Source organism: Pongo pygmaeus, chromosome 5, assembly GCF_028885625.2.
Source record: "Pongo pygmaeus isolate AG05252 chromosome 5, NHGRI_mPonPyg2-v2.0_pri, whole genome shotgun sequence".
NCBI classification, from domain to species: Eukaryota; Metazoa; Chordata; class Mammalia; order Primates; family Hominidae; genus Pongo; species Pongo pygmaeus.
Window position 1 is genome coordinate 139,293,750 of NC_072378.2, and position 27,403 is coordinate 139,321,152.

General features: G+C 36.4%; 1 protein-coding gene across 8 annotated transcripts in view; it reads right to left on the reverse strand.

Moving 5' to 3' along the window:
• REPS1 (RALBP1 associated Eps domain containing 1) overlaps window positions 1-27,403 on the reverse strand; it is an 84,602-nt gene that overhangs the window by 6,938 nt on the left and 50,261 nt on the right. For 2 of the 8 annotated variants that reach the window (XM_054492691.2, XM_054492687.2), the window contains exons 9-16: window positions 18,807-18,928; window positions 15,227-15,307; window positions 9,903-9,990; window positions 9,080-9,181; window positions 6,408-6,480; window positions 4,729-4,847; window positions 3,566-3,630; window positions 1,625-1,810 (exon numbers count right to left, since the gene is read on the reverse strand). In XM_054492691.2, coding sequence (XP_054348666.1) covers window positions 1,625-1,810; window positions 3,566-3,630; window positions 4,729-4,847; window positions 6,408-6,480; window positions 9,080-9,181; window positions 9,903-9,990; window positions 15,227-15,307; window positions 18,807-18,928 — 836 coding nt within the window. The remainder of the gene's footprint in view (window positions 1-1,624; window positions 1,811-3,565; window positions 3,631-4,728; window positions 4,848-6,407; window positions 6,481-9,079; window positions 9,182-9,902; window positions 9,991-15,226; window positions 15,308-18,806; window positions 18,929-27,403) is intronic. The other 6 variants (XM_063666657.1, XM_054492693.2, XM_063666656.1 and 3 more) reach the window with 4 other exon arrangements.

Consider the following 27,403-nt stretch of genomic DNA (forward strand, 5'->3'; position numbering starts at 1 on the left):
AGGACAGGGCGAGGATGCAGCTATGTAATAGATGTGTGAGGGAGAGGAGGACAGAGCGAGGATGCAGGTAACAGATGTGTGAGGGAGAGGAGGACAGAGCGAGGATGCAGCTATGTAACAGATGTGTGAGGGAGAGGAGGACAGGGTGAGGATGCAGCTATGTAACAGATGTGTGAGGGAGAGGAGGACAGAGCGAGGATGCAGGTAACAGATGTGTGAGGGAGAGGAGGACAGAGCGAGGATGCAGCTATGTAACAGATGTGTGAGGGAGAGGAGGACAGAGCGAGGATGCAGGTAACAGATGTGTGAGGGAGAGGAGGACAGAGCGAGGATGCAGGTAACAGATGTGTGAGGGAGAGGAGGACAGGGCGAGGATGCAGCTATGTAATAGATGTGTGAGGGAGAGGAGGACAGAGTAAGGATGCAGCTATGTAACAGATGTGTGAGGGAGAGGAGGACAGAGCGAGGATGCAGGTAACAGATGTGTGAGGGAGAGGAGGACAGAGCGAGGATGCAGGTAACAGATGTGTGAGGGAGAGGAGGACAGGGTGAGGATGCAGGTAACAGATGTGTGAGGGAGAGGAGGACAGGGCGAGGATGCAGGTAATAGATGTGTGAGGGAGAGGAGGACGGGGTAAGGATGCAGGTAGTAGATGTGTGAGGGAGAGGAGGAGGGGGCGAGGATGCAGCTATGTAATAGATGTGTGAGGGAGAGGAGGAGGGGGCGAGGATGCAGGTCATCAATGTGTGAGGGAGAGGAGGACGGGGTGAGGATGCAGCCACTGCACCAAACCTCTAAGTGGTTAGTCTGGGAAGTCTTCGTGGTTGGGAGAAGGGAGGCATCCACCCAGGGGAGTCAGTACGGTACCCTGTGCACACCTCTACATGCCCACTCTGACTCTCCCAGAAGCAGCCCAGTCCCCTAATGGGCACGGCAGAAAGTTATAGGTTTTAAAAGGGAGCTAGTAGGAAATTTTCCATGGCTATGACCTATATGAAAGAGATTGCAGAATTCCTCTGGTCTCTCCAACTCCACATTTATGCTCAGCAATTTAGGTCAGAGATTCCTAGAGTGGTTCTTGCCATTGGAACTACAATAGAATGTCCTAGAATACTGTGAATATTAAATTTTGGTATCCTATAGTCTTTGTTTAACTAAGGCAACTTACTCTCATACAAATTTTAAATGCTTTAATTAGAAGTTTGGCTGAAATTTGTTTTTAGTTAAAGTTGTAATTAGATCTAAAAGTTACATCTTGTGAAATTCCCCTTGGGGAAAAGTTGCAATGAGTGGAGCTATGGTAACCATGGCCTCTTATGACAGGGAAATCTTCACCAAGTCACGCAGACAGATGCTTAACATTAAGATGGAAACCCCCAAAGCAGCGTTTTAGCCACGGCCAGGTGGTGGTGTCTTTGCATGTGTTATCAATCCCCCACCCCCACCAGACTCTGATACTTAGTAAGCAACCAGCAGATATTGGAGGCCAATAAAAAAGTTGAGAAGCACTGACCCAGGGAACATTTTACTGACTGATGTCCCCTCTAATATCTGCTTTGTTGACACAACATGGTATGGGAAGTGACTGCCTGCAGAAAATTAGCCAAGCCCTCGAAAACTGACCGGCAGGACTTCCGGATGTTTCTCGGCTTCATCATCTTGTTCTTCGTTTACATTTGATGCAGCAAATACTTCAAACTGGCTGAAATCTGCAAAATTTGGTTGCTCTGGTATCTGCTGAGGTGAGGTACTAGTATGAGTTATGAGGCCATCGGCATCCACTGGGCGATGCACAGCAGGACCAGGAGCCTGTGCAATGGTTCAGAACACAGGAACACACATTTTATCAGCCTATCAGTGTCACAGAGTCATCTTCTTCTTTGAAAACTTAGTATATAAAGATGACCTGTTTTATTATCTGTAAGTTCAGAGAGGTGTATTACAGTAACATTTAGCTCTAAAGAAATGATTAAACCATAAGTGAAAAGCTAAGACACTAAAAAAAAAATTAAGATAATAAACCTCCAATAAAAAGATTTTTTTCAAAAACTGTATTGCAAAGAAAGTACACTGAAGGAGAGGGTAGGTCTGGCCCTACCCCCATTCTCCACTTGCATGTATTTTTTTCTTAATTGTGCTAATGCACAATAGTTTCTTCCTTAAATAAGTTATTTTTTTTTTAATGTTTCACTGTTTCTTAAAAAGGTTGCTCTTTTTAAAGTGTGAAAACCACTGCTCTATTCTCCCAACATGTCAGGAACACTTCCCTTCAATTCATCTTCCACTCCTTTGCCAGCCAGACCAATGCTGCTCCATCTTCAGTCTAAAAATATGTTTACTGAATATCTACTTGTGAACAAAACAAATGAGGCCCACTTATACCCTAATAAAGCTGACAGTCCGGAGCAGGAGAAGAGAATAAGTAAATAAGAAATTAAAATAGAGTGTGAGATGTTCTATGACAAAGGAAGTAAAGGATACTAAAGAAAGAAATCTGAAGTCTCTTCCCTTTAAAAATTCTTCATCTCCTCTAAGAAAAACTCTATCCTTCTTACTACGATATGGACAGCTTCATTTCTCATCACTCCACACATCTACTCCTGTTGTGCTGAACTAACTTGTTTTCCCCTAAGGAATGTGCCAGGCTTAACACAAACCTCCATGGCTTTGTGGATGTCATACCTTCGGTTTGGAATACCTTTTCCCCAATAAATTCCACTTTATCTTTCAAGTCCCTGCTAAGTCTCATTCCTTCATTTCATGTATAATGTGATCCTTAACTTTAGCCGCTAAGGCTGTCCCAAAGCATTTTATAAATGTCTACTATAGCACTCTAATTTTGATGTGGAAGGGATGCAGAGGTCATTATACTTCCTTAACTCATGTAGTAAACACATCCAGAGAGATGCAGTGAGGTTATTTTGGGGTATTTTGTTTTGTTTTGAGACAGGGTTTCATTCTAGTCACCCAGGCTGGAGTGCAGTGGTGCAATCACAGCTCACTGCAGCCTTGATCTCCCAGGCTCAAGAGATCCTCCCACCTCAGCCTCCCAAGTAGCTGAGACTACAGGTGCACACCACCACGCCCAGCTAATTTTTTTGTTTTGTTTTGTTTTGTTTTTAGAGACGGGGGTCTCACTATGTTGCCCAGGCTGGTCTGGAACTCCTGGGCTTGAGAAATCCTATTGCCTTAGCCTCCCAAAGTGCTGCAATTACAGGTGTGAACCACTGCACCCAGCCCAGTGAAGTGATTTTGTGAGTCACTGCTAGACCCAGAACATTAATGGATATTTCCTATCTCCCAATCCATTGTTGTTTCCACTAAACTCTTCTCTGTCAAGACATTTATCATTTGTTTCACTTTTAAGGCTCTTTCAAAAAATAACTCAGATCATTCTCGAAATGTGCATCTTTCAAAATGAGATTTAGCCTCACTGAATTAAATGTTCATTAAAGATTACCAACAGAGCATTCCTGACCTTCCAAATAATTTGAGAATAGAATTAAATACCTAGCAGGCAAAGTGATCATGGGACATGTAGTAATAAATACCTTGGAGAATTACCTGTGAGGGCTGTGGTCTTGGAGGCACTGCAGGAGGATGGGCAACAACTCCAGCCTGTTGTTGTCCTGCATGAATACAAAAGTCTTCTTTTTAGTAACTGTATAATCACTTTGTTAATAGAAGAAATAGGCTGAATGAATGTGACTACATGATAAAGATTTCTAAGAATGTTTGTTAAGTATTAGAAGGCAAGTACTAACTTGTTACATGGTCTGTATGTAACCTAAAGACCAAATCTCACAGCCTTTCATCAGATCTCACTTTGCTTCTTACCTCTATTACATGAAGCCCTCCTGGCATACTCCTGCCTGTTTCCATAATAGCAAACAATCTTTATTTTCTTCGTGTATCTCTGACTGCTGTTTAGGATCAAATGAAAACTTCCAAATTTTCCCTTTCACTTAACACTTCACTTTTCCTCACCAATCTAAACTCATAGTGACTAAAACATAACTTCATCATCCTCTGCCCTAACTTTTCTATTTTAACCAAGGTAACAACAATACTGCCAGTTCTTCAAAAATTAAAAACCTGGGTATGTTATGACTCTTCTTCTTCATCAGCCAAATTCAGACCTGTCAGTTCCTGCGCCCCCAACCCCTTAATATCACAACATCGTTCTTTTAAAATTTCCTGTGACATCTCTCAGGTTCCCATCTTCATTATTTGCACTCAAACACACTTTAAGTAGTCATTAAGAAAAAAAATTGCCTCTCATCTGCTATCTTTTTAATCCAAAATTTTCCTTCAGATAAATTTTTTTTTTTTTTTTTTTTTGGAGACAGGGTCTTACTCTGTCACCCAGGCTGGAGTGCAGTGATACAATCTTGGCTCACTGCAACCTCTGCTTCCCAGGTTCAAGGGACTCTCCCACCTCAGCCTCCCGAGTAGCTGGGACCACAGACATGCATCACCACATCCGGCTAATTTTTGTATTTTTAGTAGAGATGGGGTTTCACCATGTTGGCCAGGGTCTCGAACTCGTAACCTCAAGTGATCTGCCTGCCTCTCAAAGTGCTGGGATTACAGGCATGAGCAACCACACTCGACCAGATAAACATTTTTAAAAGACATATTAATAGAAACAAAAATAAAATGTGTATGTGTGTTGGATTAACTTTAAAATTAAATGATAATGTATATTATGGTTCTCTAGCCCCTACCTGTGGTGACTGTAAAGGTCCGATTCATATCTAAAGATGATGATCTAGAATGAGAGGGCTGTGGCCTTGGAGGGGGAGGTGGTGGTGCAGTGTTATCAGGCGACGTTCCTGAATGAGACCTGCAAAATTCACCCCATCATAATTGGTCATACTACTGATATCAGAGCTTTTTTCTTTTTAAACATTTACACTTGGTTAAGCAGCAAAGGATCTTATTAGCATGACATTTTCTCAACACTCAAGTATGTGTTACAATAAATTAAGATAGCACTGTTTATGATGTACCCTAAACAACTGATTATTTTATGTGGCTAACAATTTCTTTAATAAAGTTATTAAGCAAAATTTCCTTTTTTTTTTTTTTTGAGACAGTCTCACTCTGTTGCCCAGGCTGGAGTGCAGTGACGCCATCTTGGCTCACTGCAACCTCCGCCTTCTGGGTTCAAGCAATTCTCCTGCTTCAGCCTCCCGAGTAACTGGGATTACAGGCGCATGCTACCATGCCTGGCTAATTTTTGTATTTTCAGTAGAGACGGAGTTTCACCATGTTGGCCAGGCTGGTCTCGAACTCCTGACTTCAGGTGATCCGCCCACCTCAGCCTCCCAAAGTGCTAGGATTACAGAAGTGCCCGGCCTCAAAAATTTTGAAAAGAAACTTAGTTGTCAACATGATTTCATAATAGACTGCATACTTAGTGTTACGCTTCCCCATTCAATTAAAAGTAATAATAGTCTGAAAAAAAATAATTGTATAAAGGAAAGTCTACTTTCAGATATGGTTAGCTTTCAACCTATTAAGTTCTGGATTTTGGTAAGCTGAAGTACCCTTTCATGTGTCCGCACAGGCCATCTCATTTTAGAGGTGACTATGCTCAAACTCAACTCGCCCTAGAGATTCACTTCTTTGCTACCAAAGTCTTTCACATTCTGAAGAGAGTCTCCAAGGACTCTGGTAATCTGATCTGTACATATGGGAATAAACAGTAGAGTAAAATCCAAGATGACTGAGAATGCTAAGAAACACAGGAAGAACTACGTGAAGAATCAGAAAGGAAGACAAGCAGCCTTCTGACTCTAAGCTGTTTAGAGATTCTGCATCCTCACTACATCCACTGGGCATGCAGCAAAATGATACTCAACAAGTGCAAAAAGTGAGGAGAGAAAGATGCTTCTGTCCTGCACACAGCTTTTAGTCGATGGTAAAGCCCTTGCAGACAAATCTCTAGCCTCCTCCACCCTATCCCACGCCTTTCTTGTTTGTGCCTGAAAGGTTATATGTAACGCAGAAGTTCAGGGTGGGGAGGTGGCCCACCACTGGGCTGTGCTTTTGGATGGTGTTTTAAAACACAGAATTCTTTTGGTACTTACCATAAGGCTATACATGTATTACTTAACAGATTCTCATCGTTTAGGTACAAAAAGGACTTATAAAACTTCTATCGCCAAGAAGTTATCACCTCTTTTTAGAGCTTCCACAAAATACCATTTAGAAAGTCAGGGTTCTTTTTGTTTTTCTGTTCAAGTTGGAAAGGATCAAAATTACTTGTCTTTTACATAAATCAAAAAGTAACCTAACAGCTTTCAGAGAACAAAATCATTTGTGCTTGGTTCTAAATAGTTTTAAACATTAAAATGCAGCAAGATAGTTTAACATGCTTTTCATTGACAGAAATACTGACCTTTGACGAGTTACATTGCTCCCGATCTGTTCTGGGTCAGAAGTAAAAGAGTCTGAACTACTGTAACCATCTGCTGATAAATGGGATATGTCCTATTTAATAATAATCATTTCTTTACTTTTTGCTCTATCTACTCCAAACAAATATAAGTGATATGCTGTTTCAAGCCAGAGATAGTCAAAGATTGGCTAATAGGCTAACAGTTCATCCTAGTGTTATTAACTGTAAAAAATTAACTACAAATCAAATAAATCATGGCATATTTACACAGTAGACAAAGCAAGTTACAGTCTAGAAAAAATAATGAATACTTAATGATGCAGAAATATTCAAAATAAGTCACAAAATAGTACATATACAATGTGGCCCTCCAAATCTGTGGTTCTATATCTGTAGGTTCCACAGCTGAGGATTCAACCAACTGCAAACAGAAAATACTAGAAAATAAAGTAACAATACAACAATAAAAATAACACAAAAAACCATACAGCATGACCACTGTTTTTTTTTAATATAGTTTGCATGTGTGTGTGTGTGTGTGTGTGTGTGTGTGTTTGTGTGTGTGCGTGTGTATATATTTTTTTTTTTTGGTAGAAATGAGGTCTCGCTATATTGTCCAGTCTGGTCTCTAACTCCTGGGTTTAAGCAATCCTCCTGCCTTGATTTCCCAAACTGCTGGGATTACAGGTGTGAGCCACCGTGCCTGGCCCAATAAAACACTATTTATATTGTATTAAGTATTATAGGAAATCTAGAGATGATTTAAAGTATACAGGAGGATGTGCATAGGTTACGTGCAAATACTACACCATTCTACGTATCAGAGAGCTGAGCATTCACAGATTTTGGTACCCATGGGGGTCCTGGAACCAATTCCCTAAACATATTGAGGGATGATTGTATTACAATTTCTCATTAGATACAAACATAACTTACATATGTGCAGAATGAGAACTAAAGTTGACAATGAATCTGTTAATCACAGACATTTGTGGAATAGTGAGAATATGAAGAATTATTTCATTTTTATCTATTACATTTCTACAATAAATGTTAATTCTGTAATGGACAAAAAGGTCACTTTTAAAGAACAAATTAGAAACATTTTAAATAAAGTAATTTTAAAATTGTTAATGTGAAAATTAAAAATTTGACATGGGAATAAAATGTGCTTATACAATAACAACAATTATGAAATTAGCCAAGGATCCCAGCTTTTTCTGCAGAGGAAACATTTATTTTCGATTCTTCAAAGTCTTACGAAGCAGAAGAGAATCCCAGAAATAGACTAAGAGTTGTGACAGAAAAAAGAAATTTTAAGATAGAAACTCTAGAGACAATCTGAAGGAATATTACTACATACTTTCAAGAGTCATAAGCTGAAGGGACTGGTTATTTTAGTTGTATTTCAAAATGTATCTCTTTCCTTTTTCTTGTAAATCACAGAATCATCTAGTTGGTACAAGAATGACATTAAAATGAACATGTTTCCATCTGGATATTTTAACAGGCACCTCAAGTTTAATGCATATGAAACTGAACTTGATTCTTTTCCTACAAACCTACAGCTATCAGTTTTCCTCATTTTCCTGTTCTCCAGGTCAAAAACCATGGAACCACCCTTGACTTCTTTCTCTCTTACATCCTATAGCACACAGGTAAAAGCAACTCCTGAGGTCTTTTCCTCCACAATGTACACAATATAGCCAGAGTCCAGCCACTTCTCATCACTTCCACTGCTTGCACCCTAGACACCAAGCTGTCACCATCTTCCCTTGCCTGATTACCCCTATCTCCTAAATTGTGTCCTGTTTTGTCTTGCCTTCTTTTGGCCTATTATCATTAGGACAGCCAGAGTGACCTAGTTAAAAAGGAGGCTCAAATCATGTCACTCCTCCATTCAAACCTTCGACTGGCTTTTCATCTAAGTCAAAGAAAATCTGACACTGCCTCCTGTTACTATCCTACCACTGCTACCTTTCCCTGTCAAATTTGCTAACTAATTCTATTCCAGGTATTTGCTTGCTATTCTAGTAGAAGCAGGTCCTGCCTTAGGGCTCTACATTTGCTGTCTGCTGTGCCTTAATTTTCCTTCTGGATTTGTACAGCTGAATTCATCTCCTTCAAGTTTTCACTCAAATGACATTTTTCTGGTAAGGCCTTCCTTGATCATCCTATTTAAAATGGCACTCTCTCCACCCTTTCCCAGCTTTATTTTTATCCACAGTATTAGTTACTTTCTAATATAAGAGTTATTTTTTATCTCCCTTTTATCTCCCTTACAGGATGCAAACTCTATAGCAGCAAAGACTTTTTTACTGTTCAATCCCCAGTGCCTAGAACAGATCCTGGCATACTGTATCCAATTAACACTGGCTGAATGAAAGTATACACAATTTCTTATGTGATAGAAAAGGAAGGAACTACTGAGGAAGAGCCATAAGATCAAACCTGGCTACACAGAGAGGGATGGCAAACAGGAAGCCTGCATTGAAGCAGGAGTCAACGGGCAACTATTTATTTATTCACTGATAGGGCAAAGTGTTCGAAAGGGTTCACTCTCCTCTGCTTTATCTAGTGAAGACAGTATTAAATGCGTACACATCTGAAATAGTCAGACTCTAAATCCAGACGTAGTAAACTTCAAATGGAAGATGTAATACTTCACTTACCTACAGTATTACCAGAAGCAAATTTCACCGATGAATTTATCTTATTTTCTTCTGAAAGGTCAGATGGTTTCACAAGTAATGGGCTAGTGGGATTTGTATGATCTAATAGAGAATTAATAGGTAAAAATACAAGATATAGGTATTTGAACTGATAAACTCATAAAGCTCAGAGTATAAGACTTCATTTAAATATCCAAAGAAGTGGCAGGTAAATCCATAAAATGTAAGACAAAATAATATTTTTAATAAAAACAAATGTAAAACTGTTTATTTATAATTTTATTTTCTGCAATAGAAGATAGTTTATAATGAAAAAGTTTATTTGCATGTTCACACTTAATTTTATTCCTGTAGCACACTTAAACACTACATATGTAAACTGTAAAGTAAGTTAATTTATAACGCTGACTTACACAAAAAAAATCTACCTTTGAGAAACCCTGAAACATTTAGTCTAAAATGAGACATTCCAAGAGTTCAAGCAAAATATATAATTTCAAAGCCAAAATTTATTTTAACATATATCTCTTCAGTTAAAGTTTTAACATATTTTAAATGTAAATTTACAAGGGTGAACATAAAAACCCACAGGGTATTAGAAATGTCACATTTTCAAATGTCCTTATTTTAAAACTCCGTAATTTAAAATAAATTCCTTTTAAAAACAGCAACATAAATAAATATGCATGAACATATACATAATTGTAGAAAGTACTAGCTTAAAAAATAAGCGATGAAAGAAATTTGAACCTTGACAGAATAATTACTTACATATTTCAGTTTGATGTAAAACTAAAATACAAACCAGCAACAGCTTCCTTACCACTGCCAGTTCTTTTAAGTTCCATTTCCTGCATGTGGATTTTGCTTGGAGTCATACGAATGGGAACTGGATGAACAATAGCAGTATCCTAGAGACAAATGGGAGGAAATAAAGAATTTGTATTAAAATGTCAAGCTAATGCCACGCAATAATCAAAACAAACAAAACTAAAAACCAGTGGACAGGCTTTCCCATTTACACTAAGGCAGGCATGAAAATAAGCTTTGTAAGTTAAAAGCTCTAGAATTCTATTTAAAAATCAAGCTCACTATATATGCCTAGTATCTGCTTAATTAAAAAAAAAAACATTTTAAGTGGAGTGATTAAAGATTTCATGAAGGCTGGGCACCGAGGCTCACACCTGTAATGCCAGCACTTTGGGAGGCCAAGGCAGGAGAATCACTTGAGCCCAGAGAATAGCCTAAGCAACATAGTGAAACCCTGTCTCTTCAAAAAATATAAAACTTATCTGGGCATGGCCCATGACTTACAGTCCCAGCTACTCAGGATGCTTAGGTAGGAGGATCCTTTTTTTTTTTTTTGAGATGGAGTCTTGCTCTGTCGCCCAGGCTGGAGTGCAGTGGCACGATCTTGGCTCACTGCAACCTTCCGCCTCCCAGGTACAAGCGATTCTCCTGCCTCAGCCTCCCAAGTAGCTGGGATTATAGGCACCTGCCACCACGCCCGGCTAATTTTTATATTTTTAGTAGAGACGGGGTTTCACCATGCTGGCTAGGCTGGTCTCGAACTCCTGACCTTGTGATCTGCCCGCCTCGGCCTACAAAAGTGCTGGGATTACAGGCGTGAGCCACTGCGCCCAGCCAGGTAGGAGGATCCTTGAGCCTGGGGAGTGGAACCTGCAGTGAGCTGTGATCATGCCACATCATTTCAGCCTAGGTGACAGAGCTAGACCACATCTCAAAAAGTGTGTGTGTGTGTGTGTGTGTGTAAGATTTACATTTAAAAAATGCTCTTATAAAAACACAGTTCAAGACAATATTAAAAAGTGAGGAATGATCTGATAAAATTATGCAAATGTGAGCCTTGAGGTTAAAATAAACTATTTCACGAGAATCCAAAAACTAAGTAACAGACTGAAAACTCACTTTAAGTAAACTGCTCAAGAAAATTTGACACTTTCTTTAACCTATAAAACAAAGTTAATGAGATGCCTATGACATTGTGATAGTAGGCACAATACAAACTTCCTATGGATTAATTCAAAGTGTTTCAATTTGATTGTCTCAAAATTTAGCATGAAACTGCCACAAAGGAATCCATTTTTTTTAAGAGGAACAAGACTCCCATTCTAACAAGCTAATACTTTTCTTAAACCTTTTTCATTACTGTAATACAGTTGATATTTCTAAACTTCATGAGAGTCTAGTTAGAGCACTAAAGGAATTGATAGTAAAGACTTCTGACTAGAATGAAAGCACAAAAGAAAGGATGAGAGAATGAAGACAATGGTAGCCTCTCAGAAAAAGAGAGGTGTACCTGGGACACAGGTAGGCCTGATCTTGGGGACTGAGACTCCCAGGGCAGAAACCAGAACCAGATCAAGCACCCGGCTTAACAGCAATAGACCAGCTGAGAAACATCACCAAGGGGGCCCAGCTCCTTCTATGAGGGGTCAGTTCACACACTGTATATGCGGCTGCTAAAGACTGAATTTGAGATCCTAAATTTTGAATATCTAGTAATGAATTAAGTTTATAATTTAGTGTGGAGGATAATGGCCTTTCAGTTTAAGTTGGAAACTGTTCTGGTGAGACAGTACTGTGCTAACACCAAGCCCTTGCTAGAGAAAGCGAAGTTCCAGCATACCCTCTATTATCTGACATATCTCCTTGCCTTATGCTCATCTCTGAATTCAAACAACTTGTAACAAATTCTTTACATCTATTATACTAACAAATTCATTCAAAGTAATTTCTTGCCCCTACACCAGGGAGAATCTGGACAGGGTTCATGTACTTAACCAATCAACCTAACATTTGCCCTACAACTCAAAAATTATAGTTACAAATAATATTAACATTATAGATGGATGAAAGTTTAGATTTGTCATATAATAATAAGTCATTCTCAGGAAAGTATTTATAAGAATACCTTTAAGATATTAAGTTATATGTTGGTTATAAAAACATGGCTTTAGGAGCAACTCTACTATTTTCTTAATTTACATTTAATACCAGAAATAACTGTTAAGAAAATAAGAATTTACCTTTATAGGGCAAGATCAAAGGAGAAAAAAATGATAGTTCATGAGAAAATAAGTTCTTATTCCAAATACAAAGCAAATTAGGAATTTTAAAAAAGAAAAACTTCTTAGATGCTTTAATTCATAACACTCATCTAATCTATATTCGATGTATGTGTATGTGTATATAAAATCAGATTTATAAAGCTTGGAACAGCTGGGAATGTTAACTAGCATTTTCATATATTTGCAGTGCAATCAATCACAGCAAAGACTAATTAACGCATTACACTTCTCATCCGCCTACAATTTTCCTAGTGTTTTCATTCATGTATATCCTAGCAGAAGCCGATTCCACCAAAGACTACTAATTGACAAGCAGTTCAAGAAAAGAGATCAAGTTTCTGGAAACAAGACCATCAGAATCTCAATTTCATCAGAACTATGAAAGCTTAATAACTAACCATCTGGTTTGCAAATGGGGTCACTGCACTGTGTAGTGGTTGTCTCTAAATGCTACAGACCAGTTTGGAACTTTGCACAGACTTTTACTGAGCAAATGGCTAATTATTGTAATTTAGTTTCTTTTTAATAGTCTGTTAAATATTTCCAATACTGTAAGAAATGTTAAATTCATAATAGAAGAGTAGAGTTTTTCCCCCCAGGTGATTCCCTTGTAATCTGAATGTGCCTTATTCACTTACTTATAATCTTTATTTATATAAAGCCTTTAAAAGGATCATGTGGGATTGTGGCTACAGGCTGTAGTGGGTCTGTAGATGGGTAATACTTCAGGTAAGCATTAAATGAATGTTAAGAAACTTAGACACTGTAGGACACAACTAAGAGAAAGCAGGCTACTCTTCTAACTGAAAATTTAAAGTAAGAATACTGGTTGGGAAACAAAGTTCAGATTTAAGTTTGCCACCATAAAATAAATAAGGTATTTCTAGGCATTAGATTATAAACATAAATATTTAAGAATGACAATTTTTTAAAATCCAATTCAGAGGTCTAAATTCAAGTTTAAAATGCAAATTAATCACTCTATTTTCCTAGAGCCTCTTGACACACTAGAGATAACAAAGTAATGAGCCACATAATTTTAGACACTAGAGCTGCAAATTTGAATATTATTTCCAAGAAATGTCAATAATATCACTGCTATTCAACCAACTATTTCTCTACATTTCCTGTCAGTCGTAGGTCAATTTCTTTTGTTTCTGAGTTCTAGATTTTTATACATAATGTTCTTGCCTGGCCTGACAAAGAATCATAATACTATGAGTGATTATTGTCACTATTTTTTAAGGGTTAGAGAATATAATAGTTTCTTTATTGCTACATCAAACCTTCCCTCCCATATAGAGTACTTTCATATTAGCTTAACTGTACAATAATGAGACAGGAATAATATAGAGAAGCAAAACTTAAAGCTTAAAGGTAAAACTTTAAACTTAAAAAGAAAACAAAGGTAAAACTTCTAATTTACAGAACTTGTCAATTCCTAAGAGATCTTAGTTATAGCTGCCAATAAGCAGCAAAGTTTTCAATCATTGCCTTGTATTTCTCCTACATTTTTCAGAGACTAAAATAAAGAATAAATGCCTTAAATGTAGCAAGAAATGAGAAGCAAAAGGCAGAGATAATCTACAATCAACTGGTCCTTGAATACTTAATAGACTATAAAATAAACATTTTAAAAAGTACATTATCTGTTTGAATTCAATAAATATAACAACAGCCTCTAGATTTCATATAAATTCTTTAAAATGATAAAACACATCAGGCCAGGCATGGTGGCTCACGCCTGTAATCCCAGCACTTTGGGAAGCCGAGGTGGGTGGATCACTGGAGGTCAGGAGTTCAAGATCAGCCTGGCCAACATGGTGAAACCCTGCCTCTACTAAAATACACACACACACACACACACACACACACACACACACAAATTAGCCAGGCGTGGTGGCAGACACCTGTAGTCCCAGCTACTTGGGAGGCTAAGGTAGGAGAATCGGTTGAACCCAGGAGGCAGAGGTTGCAGTGAGCTGAGATCGCACCACTGCACTCCAGCCTGGGCAACAGAGCAAGGCTCCATCTCAAAAAACAAACACAAAAAACAAACCACATCAAAGGCCCATTAACTGCTAAAGGTACACCTTATCTTTAAATGCCACTTCTTCAAAATCTCTTTAGATGACAAGACCATTTTTACATTTAATTAATAAATGCTGTCTTTGATCAGATCACCTAGAAAGAATGACTTATGTCATTTTCTCCATATCTTTCTACTCAGCTCATTTTTAAAATTCTGCCTTTACACATTTCTTCACTTTCTGCTTATACCCTCTTTTCTTTTTGGAAAGTGCTCATTAGCACATCCTTGTCTTTAAAAAAAAAAGAGAGAAAGAAAAAGAAAAAGCAGAGAAGTGAACAGGGAGAAGAACGACTAACAGCTAAGGTTTTCAAAAAACCCAAGGGACAGGTGTAGCATATATTAAATTAACTCTATGGGGACAGAATTTATTTTTTAAATCAGGATGTGAACTTTGTAGCATTTTCAAAGCAACACAGTAAGCCACAAGAAGACAAGACAGAGGCTCCTTTGCATAAGGGGAATATTTGACCAACATCTTGTATTGCTGAACTTGATTCTCTCTAACAGGACTCAACATACAAATTAAATAAAAGCCATGTCATTTGGCATGTCAAAATAAAAGATGACATTGCATAAATAGTTACATATGTAGGACATATTACATGATGTGTAAGCATACAAATAATACATAAAGTGTCACTACACTGAAATAAACAGTATGTATATAAAATATACACTTAATTAGCAAATGTTAAGGTTAACCAAATAGATTGTCACAAAAAATGCTTCTCTAGACACATGTACCAGATTTTAAAAACGTAGTTTTCTCTCAACAAAATAACTAGAAAAAAGGAATGGCAAAAAATGTCTTTCCCACCATTAAGCACACAAAAACTGAAAAGCCTGCCGCCACTTCCCTCTAAGCACTCCACTGAATCATGCATATCAGCTAAAAACGATAATGAATGGAAATTTGGGTTAATAAAATTAATCTCAAACAAGCAAGCTAAGTGATTGACTTACAGGATCAGCTGGTGCAATGTTAGAATCAAATTGGGTCAGAGTTTGTGAGCTTGAAGAGCGTTCACTAAATGTCTCCCACTGCTGAACAGACAGAGGAGAGACAAGTCAGCATGATGAGAAAGATGGAGTAAAAGATCACTGGAGAAGATTTAGCAAAGTAATTCAGAGGTTGCACTGCAAGTTGTGTTTCATTGGTTTAACAAAATTCAGTAATTTCTATTTTTCCATCAACATTTTATATTTATTCTGGGTCATCTTGTAATATAAGGTAAGGAGCTTCACAATCAAAAGTATAGTAATGATTTATTGCAATCTCTATGGAAGAGATTTAAAGCCTTACAGAATTAAAATAAAACACAATACAGGAACAAAGTCTAAGTGATATAAATGTCCACCAAGTAAAAATGCTAAAGAGGCATGCCTTGACTAAAGAAAGAAAGAATAACATCAAATCCTTCTTTGAACATTCAAATGTTAATGTACTGATTTTGTGATCCTAATGAATCAAAGTTTTGTTAAAAACAAAGCAAGTCAGTGCGACTTGCCAGTGCGACCCCTGAAAGATGATTCTATTATGTACGTGCACATATTTTACACATATGTATAGATATTTAATAAAATATAATTGAGATAAAATGCAAAGAATTCTGGAATTAATATATGTAAAGCTTATGTCAATCTGTAGCAAGTCAACCCCTGCAATCAGCACTACAAACAGGGCCATGCCAGACCACAAGACAGAACTGCCAATCAGACACCCCCGCTTCCCCACTCCCTACCCCATGCTAGAAAAATCAGAATGCGGCCACAATGAGAGCAAATCAAGCATCTGAGCATGAGTTATATACAGAAGATGTATTTTGATATGAAATACTACTCTTCTAAAAGAGGTACACAAAAAAACATCATACCTCTTAAAACAGGTGGAGTGATAAGTCAATATTAATTATAGTAAATTCCATTTGTTTTGGAGATCTTAGTAATAAAATGGTATAGAATTTTTACATCAAAATTGCATTAAAATTATCATTTAAATCTGATTCTTAAGAATTATCAGTTATCCTCTAAAGAGGAAAAAACATCTACACACATACAATGTATACACACGAATATTTACACAAAGACAAAACTACCCCATAAACCAAAATCCTCTTTGGGAAAGTATACATTTTTATGCTTCAAAGTTCAACTTACTATTTAAAATAGTGACATTTAAGTTGAGAAGATATGTAAAAGTTAAATATTAGCAAATGAGCACACTGGTGAAAATTACCTACAAAAATGGCTAATATAATAATTCAACGACTTTTCCTACAGATTAGTTTTCATATGAAAATTAAGATATTCTGAGAAATACTGGTCCAAAGTATTTCATGAATTAAAAATCCCACAATAATTACTTTTATCATGTGGCATCACTTCAGGAAAGTTATTTATCAATATCTGTTAATATAATTAGTTTTTTCCTCAATAATTATTGTTACAGGGACACAGAAGGAAGTTTTAAAATCCTAATTATCTAACTGTGAAGAAAAGTTTACAGAAGATTTTTGCCAAAAAGAAGGTATTTACTTGTGTACCTCATTTGGGTGGCATGAAGTTTAACTTAGTTTCACGAGACTGCATGTAAGTTACCTGGAGGACAAAGGGACTCTCTTATCTTCATACTTAATTTTTAAGGGCTCACAGCTGTGGAACCAGACTACTGGAATCCCAGTTATGCTGTGCAAACTTGGGCAAGTTATATAACTTCTCTGTGCTTCGGTTTCTCCGTCTGTAACATATTATCTACCTCATAAGATTGTTCAGAGGACTAAAGGAGTTAATATACATAAAGAGTTTGTTTTTGCATTGTTTTTTAAACAGAACTGACATATCAAAAGTGCTCCATAAAGGTTAGAAATTATTAGGGTCATCTCCTATACTGTCTCATCTGTAACCACAGGTGCTAAATAAATCTATGTTGAAAGATTACTAGTGCTTTGTGGAAGACAATTAAAATGTAATCTAAATTCCATATCCTAACTAGATATTTTTAGAAATATCATTAGATGTCTCAAAATCAATGATTTATTAACATTTTGATTTTTCACATATCAAAAAAGAATTATGACATTCATGACCTCATTACCAAATACTATAAATAAAACTTGATGGGAATATTTAAGTAGGGAAAATGCAAGTACTACTACCTGAATTTAGAAGGGACTTCCATTTCTGCCTCTAATGATCACATACGATTTTATTTAGAATGAACATGGGCTTTAGATTCGAGATGCTTTAGAAAGAATTGTTTTTATTTACAAACTGATATCAATGGAATACAAATATTCTTGTAATGTAATACTGGTTTTTAAAAAAGACACAAAATGAATAGATGCAGCAAAAATAGTAGTGTCTCAACAACGATTACCTTACTTTCCATAAACCCTCTCTATTAGCAAAGTCTTTCAAGGTTTAATCCCTTCATCTAGAAAAACACTTGTATTAATGGTTTTGCATCCCATAGTAGGATGGATGGTGTGATGTTATAATGTCTCAGACACAAGTATCTTGGCTGCAATTATGTCATAAAGCAGGAAATAGTATAAAACCACCAGTTACTTCTGTTTTCCAACTGTCCAAAATTATTAATAACTAGCATGCTCTTTAATCCAGCATTTTTCTGGCTTTAAAAGGCATGGAAAGGACAGAAGCTTAAAACTTCTTCCTGAAAGTGAACAAACTTTTGTATTTTTAGCATTTCCTACATGCTACAAAAAGAAAAAAAAATAAGAAAAAAACATAACTTGTTCACAAAGAAAACCGCTCTAATAGGCTAGAGCAGTGGTTTCCAAATGGAGCTCTCCAGGGCACTAAAATTTAACAGAGGGGCCTAAGCAGGTGTTTTAGGGGAGGCAGGGCCTCAGGTCCTCTTCCCTTATTCTAATCAGTGGCCCTTTTGATGCTTTACATAATAGAGTTTCAAAGAAATTGGGGAACAGTGCATCTGTCCCAAATTCCATTTTGCATACTGTGCTTGGTCATATATGACACATCTTTAATGCAGTTAATATGGCTCAACATTCTATATTGAAGAAAACTAATTATACAGAGTTTTGAGGTTGTAAAACATACTTTCTTCATATGGAAACTGAATCAGTCACTTATCATTTCCAATGCTAAGATCCCAAATGTACTATTACATACCTTGTTTACAGGACTGAGAAGGCAGTGTGACATGGTGGATGTGGCAGTTGACTAGATATCAAAGGACTTACGTTCAAATCCTAGCTCTCGTCCCTCACTGGATATGAGATCTTGGCCAAGTCATTTACCTTTTGATGGTTAAACTTTCTGAATCTGCCTCTCTAAACTCACAAGGTTTTAATGGGGATAAGTGGTGGAAATCAAACGACAGCATATATACTTTGAAAACCTCGAAAAAGTCACATAATTACAAACATTTATCATAGTATATCTGATATGTTCTCTCAATTATGCATGCATGCTGGAAGAGACAGATTGAAATTACCCTCTTTGGAACATCTTACCTTAAAAGAGTTAACTTTTAATGAAAGAAAAGGAAAGCTTTGCTAACCTCACTGCTCTGATTCAGCTCAGGCCATGTCTGGTTTAGTGACGGCATCGATGGTGACTTGCTTGGAGGAGCTTCAGCAGGAGAGCCTGAATAACCTACCTCACCTGGCTGATCTCCAACATCTGCAATTTAAAAATAGAGAAATTCTCTATAAAGACTACATTGTAGTTTATTTTAGGCATATTTACTTATTTAAAAAAAAACTAACAGATGATTTTCACAAGTAGTAATATATAATCTAAATCTCCTTTCCTCATGTTCTCAGAGTAAGCATTTTAACAGACATTACTTATTCCTGCTACTTATGGTCTACCCAAAACAACAGCTTTTCATGAAAATAAAATCTAGTTAGGAATCAAAAGAAGAAGGTTATACATAATAATATTGCAATAGGTCGCATGCTTTAAAATCATTTTCTGATAATAGAAATAGATTCATACCAGTTTCCCAAAGTGTATTCTATTCCATGGAATACTAATCAGTAAGGTGGCTTTGAAAAATTAGGTTTTCTGCTCAAGTAAGTTTGGGGAAACAATAATTCTCTGTTGGAGCATCCGTATGCACATTTGTATATCAAGACTTGTGATGTCTCAAAGTAAATAAGCTTTGTTTAAATCACTTTTTTTTGTCCAGACACACATCCTTTTCATCAAATAAAATCCTTCAGTATTCCCTTGGAATATACTTTGGGAACTGCCAATTTATACTAATTCACTCACATATCCTCTAAAAATCTCCCTTGTTAACAAAAAAACAGCATATACTTCCAAGGCACACAGTAAAAGGAGAAAGTCCCCAGCCACGGGAAAAAAGGAAAGTCAATAAGCCCTGTATGAAACTTAACTTTTATTATTAAGCTCACTGGCACTTACAGACTTAACTGAGATAGTTACAAATCCATTATAGTATTTCAAAACGGTTTTTAAAGTACTTTGAGGTATCATATTCTACTTTTAAGCATAGTTAAGCTTAATTTAAAATAACTCTAAATTATGTTTAAAAACAGGAGGAATTTCAAAGGTCACTAAACTCTCATTCCAATTCTTCCAAGCTGGCTTTGAATATAACCCCAGTCAACAGGGAGTACCTAATTGGTTTAGAACTCATATCAAAAATATCATTCGAATATCATCGTGTCTGACCATGGGCAAGTTGAATAAAACAGCACCTGAGTTTCTCCATCAGAAAGACAGCTGCCATTAAATGTTAGCACTATACTTCAGATTTCTAAATAGACATCCATATAATATAACCTAGCAATGTATAGCTTTTAACTTTTCAATCTATTCATTAGTAAATCCTTTAAGTTTTAGTGCCTAACATAGGGCCTAATACATACGGGCACTCAGGTATTTACTAAATCAAGTTGCCTTGTGTATTCTTTTTTATTTAACTTCATTCACCTTTACTGTCATTTTCCTAGGACCACAATTAAGTACTGACAGTTTAAAAAGTTCTCAAAATGTCCTTTCTGCTATTCTGCTACATGCCTCCCTCAAAATATTTCCTTTTTACTTACCCAGACGTTATATCTTTATAATTATACCACATTGCAAGTTCTAATCTGTAATCCAGAATTGTATTCTGATTGATTTTTGTTTTCTAAGATCAGAAATTATTTCTTTAAGTCCTATATCTTCTCGATAGAAGTGTCTGGGTAGTACAGAAGTAGGAAGACTTCACGTATTATTCTACAAAGACCTCAACTCAAAGTTCTTAGAGAAGAACTTAGGAAAAAATTATTTAGGATAAACAATAGTAGCAAATTCCTCATTGGATAGTTTTCAGTGAGAAAAAAAAAATTATGAAACTTTATCCCCAGTGATAACAAAGGGAAAGGGAAACAGTAGCTATAAATATGATAATACACTGAAAGTGAAAGTCTACTAGGAGAATAATAAAGAAGCATCTTCAAGGGATTCCCCAAAGCAGGTGAGTATTGAAGAAAATAAACAGAATTAAAACAGTATTAACTACAAGATGACTAATTTTCGAAAGAATTTATTTAAAGCAAGACTCCATTACTTTATTTTTAAACATCAATCTTAAGGCAATCTGGAAGTCCTGGTTGGGCTTTCAAGACCACAGTTCTCATGATTTTCTTCTACTGACAAATTTAGGGCCAAGCTGTACCACACCTCCACCTCAGGGCAGTTATGATTTGGGACAGATTCTGGGAATATTTCTGGTTCACTGGTACAAAGCTGCAGTGGGTCTAGCTGCTTGAGGCTGCAAAGTGAAATGCTAGTCACCCAAATAATTATACTTTACCACTATTTCAATAGTTATTTTCCTAGAGTTGTAGACCTCAAACTGTGGACCACAGACTCCTTTCTAAGAGTCCCAAGACTCTTTGAGAGACCTGAAAGGTGAAAACTATTCTTGTAATAATGCTTTTCCCATGTTCACATTTGCACTGAATCAAGGCAGTGGCGATAAAATATAGTTATTGTACTCTTCACTTACAGTTATTGTATTCCTTACCCCCCCACATACATAAGCATTAAATATAAATAAATGAAAATAAATATGCATGCTGATCTCACTTATGAATGTTCATGAAGCAGTACAAATTAATTTTACTAAATCTCAGCCCTAAAAACATATCTTCCTCTATGTGTCAAAATGGGAAATACATACACACAGCATTTCTGCTGCATATGAAAGTACAATGGTTGTCTCACAGAAAAGTACTTGTGTGATTCAGTTGTAAGCTGAACAAACCACTTTTTTTGTGGAACACCATTTTTCCTGAAAGAACAGCTGATAATCTATAATAATTCGGACTTGGGTATTGAGCAGGCATTTTCTCAAAAATGAACAAAGTGAGCTTGTCATTTCAAGGAAAGCAATGTTTTCAGTATTTGTTTCCAATGGTTACTAATGACAATGCTGAAGGTTTCAAGCGAAAACTCAAATTTTGGAAAATGTATATCCACGTCCATAATCTCAAGAGCTTCCAGCACTTAAAGGCTTGATATGTTGTGAAATCAGCAAATACACTTTTTAAATATTTTATAATGAAAGATGTCAACATCTGAAAGATGTGTGTAACTCAATGAACTGATATTTTACAAATATCCAATGCATTATGGTATAAAATCAAGTTAAAGTACAAAAAAATGCATTAAAGTGGCTTCAGCTTCCACACTGCAAGTAACCTTTAAGAAATTACCATTTGTGCTTTGATGTAGTACCAAAGAATAATTACGTTATCCGAAAAAGCCATGAAATAGTCCTTCCTTTTATTGTGTAAGGCTAGATTTAATTTGGAAACTTTTTTTCTATAGTAGGCCAGATAGTAACTATTTTAGGTTTTGTGGCTATAAGGTATCTGTTGCAGCAATTCAACTCCACCATTATGGTGCAAAGGCAGTCCTAAACAATTCATAAATAAATGATGAGCACTGCTGTGTTCTAATACAATTTTTATGGACACTGAAATTTGAATTTCATACAATTTTTAATGTGTAATAAAATATTATTCTTTTGATTTCAACAGTTAAAAAGAAAAAATATTCTCAGCTTGTGGGCTAGTCAAAAATGAGCAGTAGGCTGGATCTATCTCACAGGGCTTAGTTTTTAGACCCCTGGTATACCTCAAACAAAACAACATATCCAACAGACAATGCGGAAGCAAATATGACAATTTCGTTGTCTTCTATTAAGACAGATGTAAAAGAAATTTGCAAAAATGTAAAATAATGCCACCCCTTTTACAATTTTTTCTTTAATTTTGGAGAATACGGTTATTTTCCTAAAAATATTTATGCCAATAGGTAATGGATTTGTTATTGCTTTTTTACATAAAGTAAAAACAAAAATTAACCAGTTTTAATTTCTAATAATGTAAGTATTGACAGATTTAACCCATGTAAATGAAGACTCTTGGGGTCCACAAATTTTAAGAATGCCTAAAGGGGTCTTAAGATTTAAAAGTTTGTTCCACATTGAAATAAACAACGACGACAACAACAACAAAAACCAACCAAACAAAAAAAGATTTAAAAGTTTGAAAAATTGCTGTCCTAGAAAATCCAAAAATTGTTTCTGGGATAAATGAGCAAAATTACTCATTGCTTCTTTCCTATGTTCTAGAAACCAAGAGTCTATGGACAACCATTCAGTCTAGAAATAAACTGTACCTCCTTCAACTTTGCTCCAAATAAGTACTCCAACAAAGAGCTGCCTGCCCACCCACAAATGTTAGTCTTTAAGACTGTATTTTTCCGGAGGCAGGGGTGTAGTTTTACTCTTACCTGATGCAGTGTTCCAACCTAGCCTCCTGCTGGAACACTGTGTCAACCCTGCCTCCCTCCTGTGGGTTCTGCTCTGCCCCTGACATCATCAGAGCATCAGGGCTGAAAAAGAAGAGCATGAGCCTAAATTATTCGTTAAAGTTAACCCCAAAAGGGCTGTTATGCAAAAAGTATTTCCATGTATAAAAGTGTGTCTGAAAGAGACAACCCAGTATGATCACACTGACCTACGGCTTATTCTACAGTTATTTTAAGTTTGCAAACACTGGAAGAAGTTTCACCTTTCTATCCTTTCAAAGGATCTGGAAAGTTCCCCGATTCAATTCAGTACAGTGTACCTGCTAAACAACCTCTTTCTGAGAGCTTTGGTTTTATTCTAGCTTTGTTACCTACACATCCTAAATTTCTCTTATTTTCTTAGTATTATACTTGATATACTAAAAAATTGTCTCAAAAGTGACTGCTGGCTGTTATTAATCTTACAGAAATATATATACTCCCTTAAAGTCTTACAGTTTAAAACTTATTTTGCTTTCAAGCAGCAAACAAATCTAGAAAGTTACTCAATAAAGAAGGTTCAATGTTCCAACCTCATAAATAACTTTATCAAAGCAAAAATAACTTTTATTTGAAGAGTATCATTCTTGTAAGAAAAAAATATGGAAAATGAAAAACAATCAAGTGTTCATGACTTTTACGTCTTCAAGGAAAACTACAAATGGTAACTTTTTCATTCATATTTAAAAGACAGGCATAAGCAACACATATGTAGAAAGATAAAATTTAAGATGTGCTTTGTTTTTTCTTGAATGATATTATATGCATCAAAAAACTAGTAAGTTCTATTTCCAAAATGAACTCCACTTTTCCCCAACACTTCACAAAATGGAAACTTAGTAAGCAGACCTTAAGAGGGTTTATGAAACTTATTCGGTAAGACTACCTTAAAAGAGGGTCTATGTAGAAAACTAATTGTTTTCAATTAAAACCAAAGGTTTACAAAAAACAAAGTAAAAATGTGTCCAACAAGATTTGAAAAGAAACAAAATATTCACCCAAAATTCTTATTAAACTGAACTTGCTGAGTTTTTACAGTATTGATCAACATTTGACAGTACTGATCAACATCTGACTCAACTATTATAGTTCAAAGAATATTACCCACAATATACAGGAGGTTCCTATTATCCAAAGATAGCTAAACATGGGAAAAAATCCACTTAAAGTTAATCCATTCAAAATAAATACTAAAATTCCATAAAGAGGAAAACAGTTAATTGGAGCTTTATCTTAAAAATTTACAGAGGAAATAGTGGAAATGGAGTATAAAGAACAAAAAATGAAAGATAAAGTGGTGGCTCATGCCTGTAATCCCAACACTTTGGGAATGGAAGGCCGAGGCGGGCGCTTCACGAGGTCAGAAGTTTGAGAGCAGCCTGGCCAACATGGTGAAACCCCGTCTCTACTAAAAATACAAAAATTAGGCAGACATGGTGGTGCATGCCTGTAATCCCAGCTACTCGGGAGGCTGAAGCAGGAGAATTGCTTGAACCTGGGAGGGGGAGGTTGCAGTGAGCCAAGATCACGCCACAGCACTCCAGCCTGGGCAACAGAGCAAGACTCCATCTGAGGGGGTGGTGGGCAGGGAGAAAGATAATGTTACTTTTTTGAGGGGTATAATTTGGTGGCAAAATTAAAAAGCACTAATTGAGTCAGTGAACATTTACTGAGGGCCTATAGGGTTCCAGGCTCTCAAGATCCAGTACTGAGCAAGACAAGGGTCCCATTCCCATGGAGTTCTCTAACAGAGGAAGACAGAGATGTTCATCTTTCATTCACTTTTGACTTTCATAGCACAATTGCAAAGGAAAAAGGTCACTTCTACAAAAAATAGTTATGAGTATCATTAATTACTCCCAAGGACACTTACTAATCCGCTGAATTTGAAATCATAATCTTTTTTTTTGGAGACAGGGTCTCGCTTTGTCACCCAAGCTAAAGTGCAGTGGTGAGTTCATAGCTTACTGTAACCTTGAACTCCTGGCCTCAAGTGATCCTCCCACCTTGGCCTACCGAAGCACTTCTGGGAGCCACTGTGCCTGGCCAAAACTATAATCTTTTAAAGCCCCTACTATTGCTATCACCCTCATAGAGTTTTTGCCCTTCAAGTATTATCTGCCCTTGCTTGTCAATGTCTTTGTCAGGATTTGAGTTCTATTTACTTTGACCAATTTCATTAAATGGTGTATCTTTACTAATATCTGTAATTCAACTGTACTGATTTATCAGCTACAATACCCAAATATCTGGAAAGAAATGACACACGACAGAGAGAGGCGGCAGGGTTGGGGGGGAGAAAGACAGGGACAGAGTATGTTTGGGGGGGTAGGGGTGGTTTGAGAGGTAATTTCTTAATTAGAAAGCTAATGACAAGCATTAGTGCATAATTTTCATTATTTTTTCCTCTGCAACTAAGGGTACCTGAATAATGAATTTTCAAAAACAAAGATTCTAGGTTATTTGTACAAAACAAAGATATACATACAAGCATGTTCACTGCAGCAGTGTTTTAAAGATAAAGCCAGAAAAGAACCCCAAAATCCATCAATAAGAAACTGGTTAAATTAAGGTACATCATATTATGGAATACCTTGAATCATAAATATGATAGCTCTATATATTATTCTATTAGTCCATTTTCACATTGCTGACAAAGACATACCAAGACTGGGCAATTTACAAAAGAAAGAGGTTTAATGGACTTACAGTTCCACATGGCTGGGGAGGCTTCACAATCATGGTGGAAGGCAAGGAGGAGCAAGTCACATCTTACACGGATGGCAGGAGGCAAAGAGAGAGCTTGTGCAGGGAAACTCCCCTTACAATACCATCAGATCTCGTGAGACTATTTACTATCGTGAGAAAGCATGAGAAAGACCTGCCCCCATGATTCAATTACCTCTCACCAGGTCCCTCCCACAAACGTGAGAATTCAAGATGAGATTTGGGTGGGGACACAGCCAAATCATATCAATTATAAAGATGCCCAACATTATAAGAAAAAAACAATGAAGGATGTATAGTATGATTGCATCTGTATAAACACCAATACCTGTGTGTAGGTTTTTATATATATGTTAAAAATTTCTGGATGAATATAAGAGAAACTCTTAACAGTGATTTACTTGTACCAAGGTAGTCTCAAATCTGAATTTGTGTGGATTTCTAGTAAACTATGTATGGAAAGTCTCATGTGCCTTCTCTTCTCTGGCTTAAAAAAAATTCGTGTTGGAAGTACTTCTCAGAGTTTATAGATCCATGCAATGCACCCTAACAATGAAACATGTGTCCAAATCTACTGTGTAAAGTAGGGATCATGCAGAAGGAGATGGAGACAGGGAAGCACATATCCCTTTCCTTCTTTCAGCATCTCAGAGATTGCTGAATTGCACATGTGAGTAGTGTGGTGTAAAGGTAGAAAATAGTTAAAAATCATTGGCTCAGTCATTTAATCATTTCAACAATGTGAATGTCTGTCTATTCCTGTACTCAATTTGCACCTTGCTAGGCATTGAGATATAATGAACAAAACTGATCCAGTTCCTACCTTCCTAGAAGGCTCTAGTCTAGTTTGAGAGAAAGATATGTATCAAACAATCACAGAAGTACACATAAAATTGCAACTGTGCTTTGCAAAGGAGAAGATTCTTTAGACATTAAAATGTAGAGTACCTCAACGTGTTTGTAGCAGGTCATCTTAATCTTTTTTTTTTTTTTTTAAAGAAGACAAACATTCTTAAAAAGCTAAATATTCTTTAATTCAGCTTCAGAAAGCTCTTTCTGCAGATGAATTTTTGTATGCTTTCTTTTGTAAGACAACAAAAATCAAGTCTCCCTTTCTATTTTAGCTGTTAAATTCAGTGCTGATGTTATTAAATATTCTAATTCAGGTCGACAGAAGTACTTCTACCTATAATCCTTGGTAGTTCTATTTTATCTATGATTTAACCCTGCATACCTGTTCAAGTAATTTTGGAAAAAATGCACATTTACCCCACCCATGTTTGCATGCCTATAGAAAGCCTAGCATGTTACTCCAAGGAGCTGTAACTCAAATGACCACTGCTCACCATCTATTTGCTTCTAAGAGTTAAACTTTAAGTATAGAATATTTGTGGAACTAATGTTTCAGTATGTCCCAACATCATAAACCTAGGGTAACAAATCGCTGTATTTTCAAAGGTAGAAAAACATCAAGAAAAATATCTTCCTTTGAAAATGGCACACATGTAGAATTAATTCATCCAATATTAGTGCAGTACCTGGCAAAGTTGTATG